The sequence below is a fragment of the Apium graveolens genome, chromosome 3, assembly GCF_009905375.1.
Source record: "Apium graveolens cultivar Ventura chromosome 3, ASM990537v1, whole genome shotgun sequence".
Classification (NCBI taxonomy): domain Eukaryota; kingdom Viridiplantae; phylum Streptophyta; class Magnoliopsida; order Apiales; family Apiaceae; genus Apium; species Apium graveolens.
Window position 1 is genome coordinate 163,627,287 of NC_133649.1, and position 21,744 is coordinate 163,649,030.

General features: G+C 37.0%; 1 protein-coding gene across 1 annotated transcript in view; it reads right to left on the reverse strand.

Moving 5' to 3' along the window:
* Positions 1 to 20,233, reverse strand: part of LOC141714696 (uncharacterized) — a 31,328-nt gene extending 11,095 nt beyond the window's left edge. The window contains exons 1-4 of the mRNA XM_074518200.1: positions 19,916 to 20,233; positions 18,268 to 19,867; positions 17,535 to 17,775; positions 15,836 to 16,514 (exon numbers count right to left, since the gene is read on the reverse strand). Of these exons, the coding sequence (XP_074374301.1) occupies positions 15,836 to 16,514; positions 17,535 to 17,775; positions 18,268 to 19,867; positions 19,916 to 20,233 (2,838 nt within the window). The remainder of the gene's footprint in view (positions 1 to 15,835; positions 16,515 to 17,534; positions 17,776 to 18,267; positions 19,868 to 19,915) is intronic.
* Between the last annotated feature and the right edge of the window lie 1,511 nt (positions 20,234 to 21,744).

Sequence of the window (21,744 nt, forward strand, 5' to 3'; positions counted from 1 at the left end):
TTTCGAATTTTTCACCAAAATGGTGAATTAGAAATTCAAAACACAAGCTATACTCCATGGAAAATTATAAGGTTTGTTTCTTTGGATCCTATATTTCATAACTAAGAAGAGCAAGTAGTTTGAGTGCTTGAATCAAAGGTTTTCTATCTCAAACAAATCAGTTTAGTTTAGGGTGAATAGTAACTTTCAAGAACAAATTTGTGATTCTTGATTTTATTTGCAAGGTCAAGGTAGCTTAAGCACATATTAAGGCTTCCATGGATATTCCAAGGATCTTTCAGGGATTAAAAGCTTCAAGGAAGGTATAATCTCTTAACCAAGCCTTGTTATTGAATGTTAAGAGCATAATATGAGTATTATAGTTCATGAGAGGCTTGATGGTTGTGTATGTAGAGATTAGTTGGTTTTGGGATGTTTTTGGAGTTGTAAATCTTGGTTGTTGATTAATGAACTTAAGTGTAGTTTAAATTCATGATAAAGAATAGTATAAATTGTTAATGTTGAGTTGTTGGGACTGTTATGATAAAGTATGGATGGAGTTTTGATTGGGTTGTGAATTGGGATTGATTGGTGGTTGAATTGGTTGGTAAAATTTTGGGAAATCGCGTAAACATAGCCGTCGTAATGTCCGATTTACTTTAGACTGCTTTTGTTCATAACATTAGGACCCGAGAACTCCCTGCTAGGTTTTGACCATTGCCATGATTAGATATTTCATGTTACGAGCTTCGTTTTGATATGTAGTTCGTTTGATTCCGATGTACGGTTTAGGAGAAACGACCGTTTTAAGTAACGGCATTTCGCGAACGAACCATCACCCCTCGCCTTACTTTGAAACCTTGGTTAAGGACTTTAAATGACTAATTGGGATATGAAACAATTATGTTAAGTGGATCAGGCAGTTGGTAAGGTACTCGCGAAAGAATCGCCTTAAAACTCTTAATGGTTAATTTATTTAAAAACGGTGGAGCCGAGGGTACTCGAACGACTTAGGTGATTCGTTAAGCGTAGGAGTGACCATAAGCGAACGTTAGGGTTCAATTGGTTAAAGTCTAGTTTCTTAATCGACCGGGGTTTAATTCCAACTTATGTTGTTGTTCATAGGTTATCGGACCCACTCTAAGCTTAAGTCTATCCGGGAGCACTCAGGCAAGTTTTCTACCCGTTATACTGTTGTTGTGATGTATATGTGTATATGCATTATCTTGTGATAAATGCATGATTGTTTTTAGAAAATTCTTGCGATATATTGGAGCATGTGATATGGTATATATGCATATTTGTTTCGTAATCTTGATATATATCTGTTGGTTCAAATGCTTATTAGTTGCATAATACCTATGCTAGAGATAAGCGGTAATTTGCATATACCCTTAGAAAAGGGGACCCCAAGGTGAACATAGTTCTAAACCGGGAGTCGATGTTCCCGAGTATATTATATATATATATTTATATATATATGGATATAGTTTTCAAAACTATTGATCGAATAAGGTTTATTCGATAACTTTATTTTATTTAATGAATATTATTTTGAATATTCATTTGAGGATGTATGACTCCGTTTATTTTATTTAATGAATATTATTTATAATATTCATTCGAGGTATTATGACTCCGCTTATTATTTAATAATATTCTTTATTTTATTCAAATAAAGATTATACGTTCGTATAAGTATATCTTTGGTTATTTAATATCCATTTCAAGTATGAGTTTTAAAACTTCTACTTCAATTATTTTTATAAAGATTATTCTTTATGGGAATATTATTTAAATAATAATATTCAGATATTTTCTAATATATTGGGACTGATTTATTTCATTAAAACACTCTTTAAAGTGTTTTCGAGTCTTCAAAATGATTTTTAAAAGTTAGAGCGGATCCCAAAACTCATTTTTATATTTAAGATCTTCCTTTTAAAGGGGATTTAAATACTCGTTCAAAACTTGAGGGATCCGGCTCAGTGGTGTATTTTACATTCGCAACGAGGTTGCTGTTTTGAGAAAACATCTTGATTACTTGACCATCGTTCGGGAAGTAAGTTCATCTATTTGAGTAGGCATAAGCAACATGGGCTCAGTGGGCGTCCATGAAAGTGTAAGTGGCTCAGTGGGAGTCCATCAAATGCGTAAGTGGCTGAGTGGCAGTCCAACATAAGGTCCTATTGCGGCCAGGGTGATGACCAGTGCGGAATTCGTCCATCTACTAGTAGAAAAGGTTACTTATTGGTATCTTTGCCTGATCAGCAAGATATCAGGTTTATGCCAAGGTTTTCTCCTTTCCAAATTCATTGGATATTGCAACTCTATTTATAATTTTCATAACAGAGGTTTTAAAGGAGTGTATGAAATGTATATATATAGGTGTATATATATATATCGGGATTTAATGAAGTATCTCGTAACTTCATTATTTATAATGATATTCAAAGATTGAATCTATTCAAATCTTCTCTTGTAATCTCATCTATGTGATGAACTTTTGAACTGATTATAACTTGAACGGTGGTAGTTCAAGTAATATTTGGAAAAGATATAAGTATATTGGGGTATCTTGTAACTTCATATTTTCAACTTATATCTAGTTAATGATTAACTTATGCATATCAAAGATTTTCAGAAAAACGTTGAGACAAGGGTAGATATATGAGATCACCTTGCAACGATATTTTTATACAGTTATAAACTGGAACTCTGTGTATATTATGCATGGAAGAGGACTTCCAAGATTTTGAAAAGTATATATGTATATATACTGAATATTTTGCGACTTCATCGCATTAAGATATCAAACTTGGTTCATTTCTTTTCACCAAGACTTTCATGAGTACTATGAGAAGGCTCATATATTATTAATCATTATACATATTATTTTGGTGGGCTTGCTGCTCACCCTTGCTTTCTTCTTTCATCACACAACAACAGATAGAAAAGATGAACAGGACCAAGCTCCCGATTCGCAAGCGGTTAGAAAACGTTCCGCAGTCTTCTGAAATCGTTGATGCCACCGTAGCTGAGGTAGGAGCTACCAATAGGCTAGGTTTTCAACTATTGATGAACCAGACTTATGTATAATATGAATTGTAATAATGGCAAGGAATATGTAAATTTATTCAGAACCTTTTTAAGGTGTAACGGTTTATAATTGTGGAATATAAGGACTTGTGTTATTTTTGAGTGTTCATCTCTGAGACTATAACGTGTGGTGTGTGTGTTTATTGTGGGGTCACAGTACAGAGTAGTTGATTTATTATTAAGATTGGGTGTAATTAAGGGAAATGGAACTCGTGACAACCCGGATCCCCGACCCCGGATTTGGGGGTGTTACACTACCTCTCATTTTGCCAGTACAGGAGACTGCCACTCAAAATTTAATTTTCTCTCATACTCCCTCCGTCCCACTTTGTTTACCTTACTTTTCGGAACGCTTTTCAATGCTCGTTTAAAGTATACTTCCATAATATTTTTTTAAAAAAAAAATCTGAAAAAAAGTTTCATGTTTAAACTTGTATTAAAAAAAAATTAAGAAAAAACATTATGAAACTATACTTTATTGAAGCCTCAAAATACGTGCAAACAGTGTACGTAAACTATCCAGCGGGACAGAGGGAGTAGTATTTTCACACAGTCTCACAGAAAATCACAGTCACACATTTTGCAAAGAAATAAGAGATGGCTGAGAGGAGTAGTATTCATGTCATATAAATAGAGGTAACCTCAAATAAGAGACTATTTATAATCATACAAACATGAGAAACAATAGAAGAAAATAAGAAATACCTGAAGGTGAGTCCTCAAGTGGAAGTGATGATAGTGGAGGAACAAACAACACATCAGGATGATTTACCAAGCTATTCGGCAGCAAGGAATCATCAGTAGAAGCTGCTTTGGTGGGAAGTTGAACAACATCAGGATTTATTGTAGCTACAGGATTGATTTGTCAGGAGAGAATGAATTAGGCCAGCATCAGTACTTTGAACTGATGGTTCTTGTGGGGCCTGAGGAATATGAGCTGCTTCAACAAGTAATGGTGAAGGTTCTTGTGTACTCTCCTCAAACATAAGATCATTAATAACTGCATCCACCTTTGACAATACATCCTGATGAGCCTTCTTTTCTTGCAGCAGTTATTCAGAGTCAGCAAGGAGATCACCTTGACCAAAATCAACAATGATTTGTGCAGCCTCTTTGTCTACATCTTCCCTTTGAGAAGATGGTTCTTGTGTGACTGGATGTGTCTCAGTTGCTAAATCCCTTTGTGACTTAGGTTCTTGTGGACTGACATCCATAACAGAGGACTGAGCCTTTTTCTTCTTTCTGATGTACCTAACCACGTCATCAGCTCTTCTTTTCAACTTTCTCTTGGCAGCTGTCTTGGGCGCAACAGTTTCTTTGATCACTGGAATCTTTTTGATCAGAGCACTAGTATCCGTAGTTGGCTCGTTTATTCTAGTTGTGTCAAAAGAGTCATTAGGAATTGCAACTGTTAATTTCTTTATCTTCATCCTTGGCCCAACGGGCATCTGATCATCGGAGTTAGAATCATCATGAATGATCAGCCTTCTTTTCCAGACTGGAAAACATTCTTCTTTTTGCTCACTCTCAATCAGTGAGGCATGTTGAGCTCTATGTTTAGATTTAACATATTTCTTAACCAACCTTTTCTTTGGTACAACTGATGCCTTTTGGGAGACACCAGAGGAGGCTAATTTAGGAGCTGGATTAGAGTTCTATGTAGGAGAAGGAATGCTTGGGTTAAAAACAAGAAGGGTAGTGTCTTGTTTCACTGTATCAGGAAATGTTACAGAGGTGCTAGCATCTGGATTTGTAGGCACTTGTGAAGGAGTAGGTCTATTTCTCAACAGAAATTGCCTGACCTCCTGAGGCAGGAAAGGAGGTCCTGAAAACTTATTCTTTTCATCTCTTTTAATATGATCAGTGATAGCCTTCTCAGAAATTTGAAACACAGGAAGCAATTCATCATTATCAAATTCAGCATTAGGGCATAGAAAATTAAAAATCAGTTGAAGAAATCTAGTATACCCTATTAGTCCTGATGTATCTTCTCTCCTAGCAATTATGAATTGAATAATAGTATTACCATAGTCAAAATTACCAGAGTAGAGGAAAGAGTATCCAATTTTTAGAGAAGTAGACAGAAGAGCATCAAAATTTGTTGTCTTATTCAAGAAACATCTGCTATTGCAGTCAAAGAAGAGATTTCATTCTCTCTTTAATTTTGTCCTCGTCAATTTGCCAATTGTTGTTATTTCACCTTTATAGCTCAGAGTTCTGAGCATATCAAATAGCTGCTTAGTTGCATAATTATCAGGAGCACCATCACAAGCTGGCAATCTTGTTAGTCCCTAACAATGCAATAAGAATTACAGAAGGGGGGTTGAATGGAATTCTTGAACCTTTTTCTTGGTTTAAAAATGTTTTAACTTAATATATATATATATAGCTGTTTGATTTGCAAAGTGCGGAATAAGAAGTTAGTAAAATCAAACACAAGTAATTAAAAACACAAGTCTTTAAAAACTTTCTGGTGGATTTGAATGTATCCACCAGAGATATATATTATATCAAGAGAACTCTGTGTAGCAAGATTAGCTCACAGCTGCTTACAAAAATGAATAACTAAGTTTACAGAGAAATGCTAAGGATGCAGCTTACAATTGTTTCTCTGAGATGATGTTCTTAAGTCTTGTACTTGTTGTTCTATTTGCTGCTTCTTGGTTTATATATCACCAAGATTACAAAGTAATAAGACAAGATAATAAAACAAAACCTATCAAGTCTAATACTATGCTGCTTCATTACTCTATTCCAGCATCTTTGAATATCTTCATATTAGCATGGAAATGGCAATGCTTCTTTGTTCTCTAAAACCCAGTTGAATAGGCTTCCACATTCCTTTTGCATACACTTGACGCATGTGACTGTGTTGTCACTGTCAACAGATGTTTGAATTGATTATCCGTCGGGTACATGATCATCCGTCGGATTGCCTTATTGATCATCAGTCGAGTGGTATTGTTGTTTATCCGCCGGGTAGCTATCTGGCACTTGACTTCATTTCATTTATGCAGAATTACAAGACATCATCTATGTACAATTAATCAACCTATTTTGCATATCTAATTAAAGTCAACATGACTTGAGTGCTACTACAAAATCTAAACAAGGTGTATGCAGAAATGTGCTACAGACTCATTATTACACAAGCTACTCACTCGATGGATAATTAATCATCATCCATAGGGACTATATTGAGTCATCCATCGGGACTATATTCCTTATCCGTCAAGTGCTACATTTTTCACTAAGTAAAATCTACTAAGCTGTTTTATTAATGAAATCATCAAGTTCACAACATATCCACAACAATCTCCCCCAATTTATGTCTACTGGAATTGTAGCCATAAATTAAGAGAAACTTGATAATAACAAAACACCCTAAAAATACAACTTTAAAAATAAGTAGATAAAACTGTAAAGTGCTTCAAATAACAAAAATGCACAAAGATTAGCTCACAGTCATTTTCAAGGTGCTCCTCTAGCCTGAGCTGATTAATCTAATTCCTTGAAGATCTGGATCTCTTTTCAAGCTTTCTGTTGTTTTCTTCTATCTGATTTTGGAGCTGTCTGTGGAATTCCAGTTCATCAGATTCTGAGAGATTTAGCTTTTCTTGCATTTTCAAAAGACTCTCATTGCTAGAGATGCTCAATTGGTCTTCTAATATGAAAAATCTTCTAACCCCTTTGTCATCCATGAACTCCATCAGCCAGTAAGGCCTTAGATGCACTCTACTCCTTGTGTAAGGAATAGTTAGAGTCTTTGGGAGTGCATCTTTAGCTCTAATACTCTTCAATTCTTCAATCTTCTTTAGAACAAGTCTTCTTACAGTTATATTGAATCCAAATTTCTTCTTGAATGATGAATAAACCTTTATCAGCACAGATTGGCTTTCTTGAAGGATCCTGTGAAGTGGCCATTGAATCTCCTTTCCTCCCTTGTACTTGAAAACTAACCTTTCAGGTAGATTCCTGTAGGCATCAATCCCTCTAACTTCTTCCAGTTCATCTAGATAGAGGTTTAGATCAGAGAATTCCTTGATGTCATATAAGTACATGTAATCTCCCTTATTGACTTTGGATTGAGCTTTGGTTAGAGATTTGGATTTGAGAGGTGACAACTTCACTTTCTTGACTGCTCTTGACTTTGTTCTCTTTGGCTTGTTAAGGATTGGCAAATTGAAATCAGGAATTGGTAGACTTTCCCAATCTATTGGTTCATCCTTAGGCACAATAGGTTCACCATGAATGTTCCTGTAAGGATCCACCACCTTAATGTCTTCAAATACCACTGAGGGTTTTGATGCTTCAGTTGTAGTTGGAATGGATTCCTTGGGAAACTGATCCTCCAATTCCTTACCAACAAAGTTCAATTTCCTTTTGGTTCTTTTGGCCAATTCCTTGTATCTGTGAGATTTCTTCTTGTAAGTCATATGTCATAGCCTATTTGTATATTCGAGGATTCAACTCAACTCAAATAAGAATGTAATAAGTAAATAGTGGATCGACCGTCAGAGAGATCTCGCAAAGTAATATCTGTCAAAGGATTCAGAAACATGGTTCATCTACAGACTTGAGGAGTTAATTCACTGGAAGAAGTTCAAAAAGTTGATCATGCCTCAGTGATATAAATCAAGATCGTGGATTTAATCAAGTGACAGAGATCTCGTCAGAGTATCATTAATTACAAGGATTTAATCTGAAGAAAATCAGAGTATCAAAGTCAACACATGAAGAAACGTCACGGAAGTTAGTCACTCATGAACCAGACAGTACATCGAGTGTCAACATTGAAGTGGTGGAATTGATTCATAATTTTCAGTGATTTTCAGAAGATTTGCAGAAGAATGGTTGCTGCTCAAGACTAGAATTAATTCTCTATTAATTAATTAAGTCATCTAATTTAATTAAGAAAATAAATTATATCTGCGAAGAATAATTTATTTATTAATTGAATTAATTGGTTAATTAATTCTGAATTAATTTTAGGAATTTTCAGAAGTTTAATTGGTTTAAAAACAGTCTTAAATCAGCAAGACAATTGAAAATGAACTAGCATGACAATCTGGATTGTCATACCGATTGTCATGCCAAGTCATTTCAATTGTCATACCGAAAGTTACACTAGGAAGGAGATTGTCTTGCTAGTTCAACTGATTGTCATACCGATAGTCATTGTAGTTCAATCAGATTGTCTTGCTAGTACAATTGAAAGTCCTACTGAAAGTCTTGCTGAGCCAAAGAGATTGTCCTACCGATTGTCATTGCAGTTCAAGTAATTTTGTTGGATTGCATACAAAAAGAAAAAGAAGCAGAAGACATTCACTGACTGAAAAATACAAGAACACAGCAGCCGCCTAAGAAATATTTCATTGTTCTCTGCTGAAATTCAAAGATCAATTTCTAGATTGCAAAGTTAAATCCAATCAACTAGAAATCTTTATCTTGTTCTTGTGTAACAATCTAACGGATCAAAATCCCTAGAACTTAATCTCAAATCGCGTTTAGCATTTGATTCTAATTATTGCAAAAATAGAAAAAGTTCATGTCGAATTTATTCTAAGATTTGTGATAATTGATTTGAGATTAATACCTTGTAATCGATACAGTTGTTGTAACACCTTTCAAGTTTAATAATATTTTTATTTAACTTGAATTTTGTTTCACATTTTTTTTATTCCGCATTTATTCGATTATTTGGTACTATTTGTATTCAACCCCCCCCCTTCTACAAACAAATCGGGACCTAACAATTGGTATCAGAGCCTTCTGATTAACGAACAAATCAAGATCCTAGACTTTTGTGATTTTTCAACTCCTTGAATTTTTATTTATTCAAAAATTCATAATGACTTCACATAAAGTTGGAACCGTTAAAATTCCACAATTTGATAAAGAGAATTACATCATGTGGAAGAAGAAGATGCTATTATTTTTACAAGTTGCAAATCCCAAATATTCAAACTTGTTAAAGAAGGGTATAAAAACTCCGATGGTTATTGAACCGGAGGTAATAATAGATGGTGTGGTGACTACTAAAGCTAGAACCTATCCAAAAGAGCCCGAAGATTTTACTCCTGCTGAGAAGGAAGAAGCCTCATTGGATGCCAGCCTTCAATTAATATTAATTGATTCCCTTGATCCCTTGATGAACAGACATGTGATGAACTGTAAAAATTCTAAACACATGTGGGAATCACTGCCAGCTCATCAGGGAGGTCAACAAAAAGTTCCTTTTAACACTGCCAGCTCATCTTGAACATAGAATCACTGCCATTAGAGAAGCTAGAGATCTGAGTGAGATTTCTTTGGACAGGCTCTATGGAGTGTTAAAAACCTATGAGTTGGAGCAGATTCAACAAAAGGAAGTCTACGGGAAGGATAGAATGGTCAGCACATCTACTGCACTTGTAGCTGAAGGTCAACAACAACAGCAATCTCAACAATTGGAGAGAATGGTACAGTGTTCCAAGGCTGAGGAAAATATGTTAGTAGCAGAATATGATCCTCCTACTACAAATCAATCAAGTGATGATTTTTATTCCTTGGAAGAGCTGGAGCAATTGGAAGACGAGTCAATGGCCCAAATTGTCAAGAGATTCTCCCATGTCAGATTCAAGAAGAATCCCAAGCTTAAGTACAAGTCCCACTACAACAAATTCCAGAAAGGTGGATCTTCATCCTCTAACACCAGCAGTGGTGGATACAAAACAGGGATGGTTGATCGGAGCACCATTAGATGCTATAACTGCAATGAGTTGGGACACTTTGCCACAGAATGTAGGAAGCCAAAGCAAGTAAGAAAGAACTCTGAAAGGGCTTATCTGGCAAAGGGAAGAAGCTGGGATGATACTGACAGTGAAGATGAAGATGAAGGAAATCTTGCTCTTATGGCTATTGATGGAAAAGCTTCATCGTCAAGAATAGAGGTAAAACTTTCTGATGCTGAAATGGTTTATCATCTAAGAGGTAACTTAGATTGTGCACGTCGTGATAATGAACTGTTAAGTTTAAAGATCACAGACCTTGAGAAAGAGGTCAATGAATTAAGACTTGTGCATATTAATCAAGACAAATTAAAAGAACAAGTATCTTTTCTAGAGAATAGAGTTGACTGTTATAGAAAACTCGAAACTATTCTCAAAGACAAGATCACCGGTCTTGAGACTAAGGTTAGAGCCTACTTCAATTCTTGTTCGAAGGCTAAAGAGTTCTACAGTAAGCAAGCTGTTAATCAAACATCTGGAATAGGTTATGATTACAATGCTGCTATTGGAGAATTAGGCATAAACTCCCCTCCTCATGTCTGTGCTAAAGGGAGGGAAGTACCACATGTGCTTAAGGGTGTTGATGAACCCCTCTATAAAGCATCAATTGTTGAACCATTTGATGCGACCTCTTCTGTTATTCAAGAAGAAATACGTGCTGAAGATCTTGCTAATGAGAAGGTTGTTTCCAAGTCAAGTGTGTCGAAAGTTCCAGTCAAAGTTGTGAAAGCAACTGAGACTAACTCAGACACACATGAGTTGGATAACAAAAATGCCATGTCTACCATGCATAAATTGCCTGCTGTTAATCACTCTCATAAAGCATGTGGTGTTTCTAATTGTATGTCTTGTGCTTTTAATATGATGTATGCTTATTTTAATGGTAAGCATGTGTCTAATGATAAGACTACTCCTCGTCAGCATGTGAATAACAAGAAGCATGATAGGTCTAAGACTGCCAGTCCTTCTAAGGCTAGAAAGGAGACATTTGTGCCTAAGCTTAAACAGAAATTTGTTAAGGCTGTTTACAAGGTCAAATGTCCAGTCATTGAGAAAGTTGAGACAATTAAAATTAAAAATGTTGTTTTGCCTGACAAAGGACAGTTCTACAAGTATGCCGGGCCCAACCAAGTTTGGGTTCCGAAGAAGGTCTAATCCATTTGTAGTGCATGGCATTAAACAAGTATAACCGGTAGTGTGGATTCTTGACAGTGGATCATCAAGACATATGACCGGAGATAGAGCCCTGCTATCAAATGTGGTTGAGAAAGCTGGCCCCCTGGTTACCTTTGGAGATAACAGCAAAGGTTTATCTGAGGGATATGGCTGTTTGCAAGCTGGATATGTTATCAGTGAAATTTTGTATATTGTGCTAGGTTATTATCAGGAAGCAGTATCTAACATATAGCACCAGTGACGAGACTTGAGAATATTACGACATATCAGGCACTTGCTGCACATTACACTTGGAATTGTACTCTAGTAAGATGTGTACAAGTGTACTCCTGGTTGGTGAGTTAAAAGAGGAAGTCAGTGCACCACAGTTCATGGACTTTGCAGCTGCAGATCTATTGGACTATGCAATCTCTTCTTCAAAATCTCACTTCAGGTTGGTATGAACTAATATACTGCTCAAGCAATCGTCAAGGACATGGTATGGCACTCTAACTGCAGTTACAGTTTTATATGAACTAGTAGAGTCGTCATATTTATAACTATCTTATCATTAGGCACAATCATATTGTTTTATATATGCAGTGATATATTGATAATGCAACATAACAATTAGTATCTAAAGTACTTGACAAGCATCGGTCAATGATATGTTGTTAACATTATGTTGCAGATATTTGTAAGCTTTTGACATGAATGAGAATTACTTAGACTTTACCCTAAGTGATCAATGTTTTATCAAAAACTCATTCATATTGAAAAACAAAATTAAATTTCTTTCTACATTAGTGATTTCTTATTTCATGTAAAATCTTTTAAAATCACTATTGTAAATCATTTTCTCTCTATTACCATATATTCTGTGTTACAGGTTCAGTCTCCAATGACTTTCTTTCATTGACAGTCATGAGGTTGAAACCCACAATGTCTATCCCAGACTGTAAAGACAAACACGAAAACAGAACCAACCAACACTCTCTTACCACTAAAAGTAGTATGAATGAGCGTGAGGGAGATAGTGCCTAGTGCACCACATAAGGAAGGTTCTGTAGTCAACCCAGTAGCTCTGTCTCATACATAGATGAGTAGTATTTAAACCGAGACAACTGCTAGCCCCCATACATCTTCTCAAAAAGATGTAATGGCTGAAAAAGCACAAAAACAGTTACTAGATTCATTCTCTCAACAGGGTGAGTCTATTGAATTTTGCCTGTCGGCCAAGGTATCCGATGTAGTGTCACTACTTCAAATATAATCAATTCTTGATGCACAAGGAGAGGTTACACACACAAAGGATGAGTTGACAGAAACAAGAGTTTCGACCATTTTAAGGTCAGATTCGATTGTTCAAGGTTCGTTAGTGGACCAATTGCCTTTACAGGTGTTAGGAGAGGATAATGATCCAAAAGCCATATGTCAGTGGTCAGTGTCTACCTCCCCAGGCTTAAATCCCCTGGATGCATCTGCGGATAGTGGATCTGACATAGGTGCAGATCGGCAACTTGTTGACAATGATTCAGATATTACCTGATGTGTCACAAGGAAATGTCTTCACAGACATTAGAAGGGAACTTTGATCTTTATGCTAAATTCATTGGATCATTGTTTACCTTCCCAGAATTCAAGTCTGGAACCCTAAAAGGGAAACTAGCAACTTGTAAATTATGACTCAGATTCATCTGACGAGTTTAACAAGGATGGGGATTTGTGAACTCCCATTGCACCACCTGTGACCTCCTTAAGGATGGCTAAGGTGACTTTCCTTGCAGGTACAGCTGGAATATGGAGCTATGAGAGGAGTGATACACTTGTGAGAATGAGTGTAAACACGAGTGGAGAGAAGAGTGAAACACATGTGAGGTACACTAAACAGAATCACACACTCACAGTGAGGAAGAAAGAGAAACTACTTGTTATTTCTTTTCCAACCAAGTGAAATATAAGAACTCCTTCAGACAACAGCATACATTCCTTCTTTAAGGGGGAGATAAAAGCTTAAGTAATAGTTTGGAGGATTCCTCAACTAAGGGGGAGAAATAGCAGGGAGTAAGAAAAAGATCCTAAAAATGTACACTACTGTAACACCCCCTTCTTAAAATAGAAGGGAGATATTACTTAAAATCCAAAACCTGCAAACAGAGCACTAATATATTTCTAACAATAATTAAACAGTCTAAAATCTCCAAAATAATATTAAATCTCCAAAATGTCTAAACCAAAAATATAAATGCTGAAATCTCTAATAAGAAATTAAGTCTAAATAATGATAGAAGTCTGAAATCCTAAAAACGAAATAAAGGGTAGCTCTCCATCACACAGTCCCAGATCCCCTTAAGCACCTTCCAGAAAAAGAATACGGCAGGAGCCAAATGCCCAGTACGGATTTGGAATACAATTTATAAAACAAGAGATCAAAAATAAATAATCAGCAATTTATAATAAAACAACAATTTTAAAAATAAGTAAGGCTGAAGCAACGAGGGGTTAGGATATTTCATACCGAGATCAGAACAGATACAAATACACACATCATAGGGTACCTAATGCGTGCAACATAATGGATAACGTGTACGGCATATACAACGTCACCATAAATCAAATAACAAATCAAACTCTGGGTGCACCCACGTATCCTGAACAAATATCAAATGCGCAAAAGCTCCTCCCAAGAGCTAACAGAAGGATACGCCGTGACCAATCACACTGTCACGGAAGTGTCATGTCACTGGTGTCGCAATGACATGGCTGTAGTACCCCTACAGCTGGTTAACTCGGTATACCCTATATCATTCTAAGGGTGCAAAATAAAATATTCTCACAAATTTAAAATCACTTGATACAAGTAATTCAGATTTCCAAAGCAGAGGGTGTCATAAATAATTTTTTGGAAACTGCATAAACAGATATTTAAGATTTTCCAAATCATTTTTAAAATAATTTCCGCACATCAATATGATCAAATAATTTGAACTGAACAAACAAAATATGGAATTGAGCGAATCAGAGATATTTAATTGTAAGAAAAAGTAGCACTAAATAAAAGGGGACAAAATCCGTACCTTGAAATCGCAACCTCTAACAATAATGGAATCCGCACACGTTACTCTAATTTCCCGGCTCCCGACCTATTATGATTTATAATTAAAACCTTTAAGATAGTCAATCATTAGATTATATATATATTACATTACTCTTAAACTTATTATTTAGAAACTTCTTTTTCTTTAATACTAATAATGTTAACGAATTAATACCATAAACTATTCCACCACACCAGTGACCAGACTCGATCAAGTGCAGCATAAAAAAAAACATATAGTAACATGAATATAGCTTGCAACATAAACCTTAAATACACCCACGTTACAGGGAGATTTCAATGGAGTTTAGCAAGCTTTAAATTAATTTAAATGTGCTAGTCCACGTCTCATGCATGCAAATCAACTTTAATATTATTAATATTATCTAGCTAACACTAACACCTTACATGCCCCCATTTGTCTTTTATATAGCTAATACATTCAAAACACACTTGCACAATCATTATCAAATCAACTGATGCACAATTTAGTTTTAATAATAAATTAATAAATAAAGAAAAACATGATCCAAATATTAAGTTTTATAAAACCAAGCACTTTTGCAAATATTTATTCGAATTAGTAGAATCACTAAAAAAAATATTAAATATTAAATATAAATTATCACCATATTAATCAAGACATTAGCACAACTAATCAAAATACCAGTACAAAATATATTAATATTATAGTAAACATATTACAACAGGTACTAATATGATTATAATTTTTTTAGCTACCATGTATACACCTGCAACATCTTCCTGGATGAAGCAATTGACACTGTGTGAACCAAAATTAAATCATAATAATATTTTAGTACCAAAATAAATATATACACATGAACAAAGACACGTGATGACCTGCATGTAAATTAATTTACTACTCACTTTAATTTTAAAACTACAAAATTACTCACCCACTCACACCCACATAACACCCTGTTCTATTTTTGTACTAGTACACAACCTGTAGTCTTGTATTAGTGCCGAGAGTCTCTTTAACTTTTCAATTATTTAATATCTTATTATTGCAAACTGTAACCAATGGCAATTAATAACACAGACTCAAAACTATATGCTTTACCTAACTAACATGCCATCCAATCGAATCTAGCCAAGTTATGGTATCTAATACTAGTGAATTATATTGATAATACCTGCTCTTGTCGAAACCGTACAGAAAAGGAGTAAAGCAACAAACTAAAATCTCAAGCCTGCCGCCGTTGTTCCTTTTTGCCTCTCTCTCTCTCTCCCCGCAATCTCCAAAAATTAGGGTTTTAAATAATAATATGTCTTTATTTTAGACACGCCAGCTATTTATAATTTTTACAAAGACTCCTTATACTAACTTAAATCAAACTCATCACTTATTATTATTATTATTATTATTATTATTATTTTACATATATTACATATATACCCCCTTAAAAAGGATTCCGTCCCCGGAATCAAACGAAACTAAATACGTACCTGAATCGAATAAATGCGGATATTTCTCACGAATAGACTCTTCTAATTCCCAAGTAGCTTCTCTCTCCGAATGATTTTTCCACAAAACTTTCACAAACGGAATGGTGTTCTTCCTCAAAACTCGCTCCTCTCGAGCTAAGATAGCCCCAGCTTCTTCCTCACAAGAAAGATCCTCTCTAATCTTATGTAATGGATACTGAACTACGTGTAACGGAGGATATTTATAGCCCCTCAAAACAGACACGTGAAACACATTATGTACATGAGATAGTTGTGGCGGCAACGCAACTCTATAAGACACTTCCCCCACTTTCTCCATAACATCAAAAGGTCCAACATATCTCGGACTAAGTTTTCCCTTCATACCAAAACGTTTAACACCCTTACAAGGTGACACCTTTAAGAACACATGATCACCTGGTTCAAATCCACCAAACTTCCGATGTTGATCCGCATAACTCTGTTGACGCGATCGAGCCTCCTTCAAACTTTCTTTAACTTTCTCCACCTTCTCATTAGTGATTCTAACTAGCTCTGGTCCTTCAATGACTCTCTCTCCAACCTCATCCCAACAAGATGGTGCTCTACATCTCCTACCATACAAAGCTTCAAATGGTGGCATACCAATACTCGCGTGCCAACTGTTATTATACGCAAACTCAACAAGATACAAATACTTATCCCAGTCACCTGTCCACTCCAAAGCACATGCCCTCAACATATCCTCTAACGTCTGGATCGTTCTTTCTGACTGTCCATCGGTCTGCGGATGAAAAGCTGTACTAAAATTAAGCCTTGTACCCCAAACTTGTTGGAAACCCTTCCAAAATCGCGATGTAAATCTCGTATCCCTATCAGAAACTATCGACACAGGCACACCATGAAGTCTAACAATATCTCGCTGAAAAATCTCTGCCAACTCGTGAACAGGAGTAGTCTCTCTAATAGGCAAGAAGTGGGCGGACTTAGTGAGTCTATCAACCACCACCCATATGACATCGTTCTTCTTGAAAGTCCTCGGCAAATGAGTCACAAAATCCATAGTAATGTTTTCCCACTTCCAAACTGGAATATCTAGCTGCTGCAACAATCCACTAGGCCTCTGATGGTCTATCTTCACTTGTTGACATGTAAGACATTTTCCCATAAATTCTGCTATATCTCCCTTCATTCCACTCCACCAGAAATGCTTCTTTAAATCTCCATACATCTTGGTGGAACCTGGATGAATAGAAAATGAAGAACTATGAGCCTCCTTCAAAATTTCTTCACGAATCGTCATGTCTGCAGGAACACACAATTTACTACCCAACCATATCGCGCCCTCATCATCAACACGGAAGTGTTTTTGCTTGCCACCTGCCACCTCAGATCTAATAGCTTTCAAACCTGTATCATCCTTCTGAGCTTCCTTAACCCTTGAAACAAGATTCGGTTCCACTTTCAAATTTGCAATGCTACCACTTGATCCTCTAACATACAACTCAACACCCAAGCGCTCCAAATCTGAAATTAGGTGCGGCTGAGTAATGAGAGATGCAACACTCCCCAAGTTCTTCCTACTAAGAGCGTCTGCCACTACATTCGCCTTCCCCGGATGGTACTGAATATTTGCATCATAATCCTTAAGAAGTTCAAGCCACCTCCGCTGCCTCATGTTAAGCTCCTTCTGAGTAAAGATGTATTTGAGACTCTTGTGATCAGTAAAGATGTCACAAGTCTCTCCATAAAGATAGTGTCTCCAGATCTTCAAAGCAAAGACCACTGCTGCTAACTCCAAGTCATGGGTAGGATAATTCACCTCATATGGTTTAAGCTGCCTAGAAGCGTAAGAAATCACTTTCCCATGTTGCATAAGAACACACCCCAATCCTCTCTTAGAAGCATCACTATACACCTGAAAACCTCCACTCCCTGATGGCAACACAAGTATTGGAGCTGACACCAACCTCTTCTTTAACTCTTGAAAGCTCTTATCACGATCATCATTCCACTCGAACTTAATTCCCTTCCTCATTAGCTGAGTCAATGGTAAAGCTATGGAAGAGAAACCTTCCACAAAATGCCTATAGTAGCCTGCCAAACCCAAGAAACTCCTTACCTCTGTCACATTGCTAGGTCTGGGCCAATTAGTAATAGCCTCGACTTTCGCAGGATCCAACTCAATGCCCCTACTAGATACAACATGCCCCAAGAATGCCACTTCCTCCAACCAGAATTCACACTTGGAAAATTTCGCAAACAACTTCCTCTCCCTCAAAATTTCAAGTACAGTACGTAAATGCTCCTCATGCTCCTCTCTGCTCCTAGAGTATATCAAGATATCATCGATGAAGACCACCACGAATTTATCCAGATAATCATGAAAGACCCGATTCATCAAATCCATAAATACCGCTGGTGCATTCGTCAACCCAAAGGACATCACGAGAAACTCATAATGACCATAACGAGTGCGAAATGCAGTCTTCGGAACGTCTTCCTCCCTAACTCGTAACTGATGGTAACCAGATCTCAAATCTATCTTCGAAAAGTACTTCGCCCCTTGTAACTGATCAAACAAGTCATCAATGCGTGGCAAAGGATACCTGTTTCTGACAGTCACCTTATTCAACTCCCTATAGTCAATGCACAATCTCATAGAACCATCCTTCTTCTTCACAAACAACACAGGAGCGCCCCATGGAGACACACTTGGTCTGATAAATCCCCTATCCAACAACTCCTGCAGCTGCTCCTTCAATTCTTGCAACTCAAGTGGTGCCATTCGATAAGGCGCCTTAGAAATATGCTCGACACCTGGAACAAGTTCAATAGTAAACTCCACCTCTCTATGTGGTGGCAAACCTGGTAGCTCATTCGGGAACACATCTTCATACTCCCTCACAACTGGATAATCCTCGATGCGAGGTTCATCCTTCGATGTATCCTTCACGAAAGCAAGGTAGCCATCACAGCCCTTAGACAATAATTTACTCGCCTTTAGAGCATAAATTAACTTAACATCCCCCTTCGGCTGAGACCCTTGGTATACAAATTCTGGTTTATCTGCATCCCCAAAGATCACCCTTTTTCCTTGACAATCAATTGTGGCACGATGTTCACTCAACCAATCCATGCCCAAAATAATGTCAAAGTCATGCATCTCCATGGGAAGCAAGTTAACCTTACAACTTCTATCTCCAACAGCTATCGGACACTCTCGATACACATCAGAAATAACAACAGAATTCCCCATCGGGGTAGAAATAGACATATGAGGATATAATAATGAAGGTGCAACGTCAAGATGACGAACAAATGATAAAGACACAACAGAATGGGTTGAACCAGTATCAAATAACACATAAGCATCACGTCTACCAACAAGAAGTGTTCCTGAAACGGTAACTGAATTAGCTGCTGCCTGATTTGCCGTCAATGCAAACACTCTGGCTGTAGGATTCTGCTGACTTCCACTGCCACTACCACCGCCAGCTCCTCCTCCACCAGGGTTGCGTGACAATGTGCAATCCCTTGCCTTATGGGACATGCTACCACATAAGAAACAAGCCCCAGTCTGTCTGTAACAAGCTCTACCTGGATGATGTCCACCACATGTAGTACAAGGAGCCACAGGAATCATATTGGGGTTTCCCCCATACACTGAGTAACGGCTCTGTCCCTGCTGATGATTCTGCCACTGTCTAGGCTGCTTCTGTCGCTGAAACTGCTGATTCTGATTCTGACCAACATACTGATTTCGGCCGTGGAATGATTGACCGCCCCTATTCTGATTCTGTCCGCGCCACTGTCCTTGCTGACCATTTTGACCTCCATACCACTGTCTACCCTGTGCAAAACCCTGATCATCCCTAGTCCTCTTACTACCACTGTTAGACCTGGAAGTCCTAAAATCTATGCGCTCCTTCTCAACATCCTTTGCTGCATCAGCCGCCTCTGCCACATTATCAAATTTAAAAGAAATTATGGAACCCCTCAGATGAGACTTCAACCCCCATTTAAATTTATCAGCCTGCTGCGCAGCAGTCCCTGCAACTGTCCCAGCAAATCCAGCCAGCCTTATAAACCTCGCCATATAATCAGTAATGCTCTCATCCTGGTGCTGCATAATAGAATGAAACTCCCTCAAATAAGCCTCCCTATCAGCATTAGAAAAGTATTGCTCATAGAATACTTCCTTGAATCTCTGCCATTCCAAAGCCTCTGTATACTGCTCCCCTTTAGTAGCTTTCACTCCTCTCCACCACCTCTGAGCATCCCCCTCCAACTTATACACAGCTAACCTGACCTTCTGAATCTCATCACAACCCATTGCATCAAAAATCTTCTCGAGATGAACAATCCAATTTTCAGCATCAATAGGAGTCGGTGCTGCACTAAAAGAATCTGGTTTCTGCTTCACAAACCTCTCCAACCATACAAACGGCTCTAACTGATGGCCCTGACCATTCTGATTCTGATTACCATTGCCATTCTGATTTTCGTGTCCATTTTGATTTCCCTCTCCATTCTGATTCCCTTCTCCATTCTGATTTCCCTCTCCATTCTGATTTCCTTGGTTTGCCAAAGCCTGCTGTACAGCCTGAGCCACTGCTTGCCCTATCATATCAGTAAGCTGAGCGGGGTCAATATGAAAGGGATCACGTCTAGGAGGCATCTACAATATAAGATAGCGAATGAATGAAGAGTACGAGAATAAATATGATGAAGCAGTTACAAACAGATTTCAAATGATAAAGCAGAATGAATCGATAAAGAGCATAATGAAAAGAAATTAAATGGAACACCCATCCTATCATCTACCCAAGCTCACAGGTCAACCTAAGTAGGCTTTCTACAAGAAAGAACCTAAGCTCTGATGCCATCTCTGTAACACCCCCTTCTTAAAATAGAAGGGAGATATTACTTAAAATCCAAAACCTGCAAATAGAGCACTAATATATTTCTAACAAAAATTAAACAGTCTAAAATCTCCAAAATAATATTAAATCTCCAAAATGTCTAAACCAAAAATATAAATGCTGAAATCCCTAATAAGAAATTAAGTCTAAATAATGATAGAAGTCTGAAATCCTAAAAACGAAATAAAGGGTAGCTCTCCATCACACAGTCCCAGATCCCCCTAAGCACCTGCCAGAAAAAGAATACGGCAGGAGCCAAATGCCCAGTACGGATTTGGAATACAATTTATAAAACAAGAGATCAAAAATAAATAATCATCAATTTATAATAAAACAACAATTTTAAAAATAAGTAAGGCTGAAGCAACGAGGGGTTAGGATATTTCATACCGAGATCAGAACATATACAAATACACACATCATAGGGTACCTAATGCGTGCAACATAATGGATAACGTGTACGGCATATACAATGTCACCATAAATCAAATCGCAAATCAAACTCTGGGTGCACCCACGTATCCTGAACAAATATCAAATGCGCAAAAGCTCCTCCCAAGAGCTAACAGAAGGATACGCCGTGACCAATCACACTGTCACGGAAGTGTCATGTCACTGGTGCCGTAATGACATGGCTGTAGTACCCCTACAGCTGGTTAACTCGGTATACCCTATATCATTCTAAGGGTGCAAAATAAAATATTCTCCCAAATTTAAAATCACTTGATACAAGTAATTCAGATTTCCAAAGCAGAGGGTGTCATAAATAATTTTTTGGAAACTGCATAAACAGATATTTAAGATTTTCCAAATCATTTTTAAAATAATTTCCGCACGTCAATATGATCAAATAATTTGAACTGAACAAACAAAATATGGAATTGAGCGAATCAGAGATATTTAATTATAAGAAAAAGTAGCACTAAATAAAAGGGGACAAAATCCGTACCTTGAAATCGCAACCTCTAACAATAATGGAATCCGCACACGTTACTCTAATTTCCCGGCTCCCGACCTATTATGATTTATAATTAAAACCTTTAAGATAGTCAATCATTAGATTATATATATATTACATTACTCTTAAACTTATTATTTAGAAACTTCTTTTTCTTTAATACTAATAATGTTAACGAATTAATACCATAAACTATTCCACCACACCAGTGACCAGACTCGATCAAGTGCAGCATAAAAAAAACATATAGTAACATGAATATAGCTTGCAACATAAACCTTAAATACACCCACGTTACAGGGAGATTTC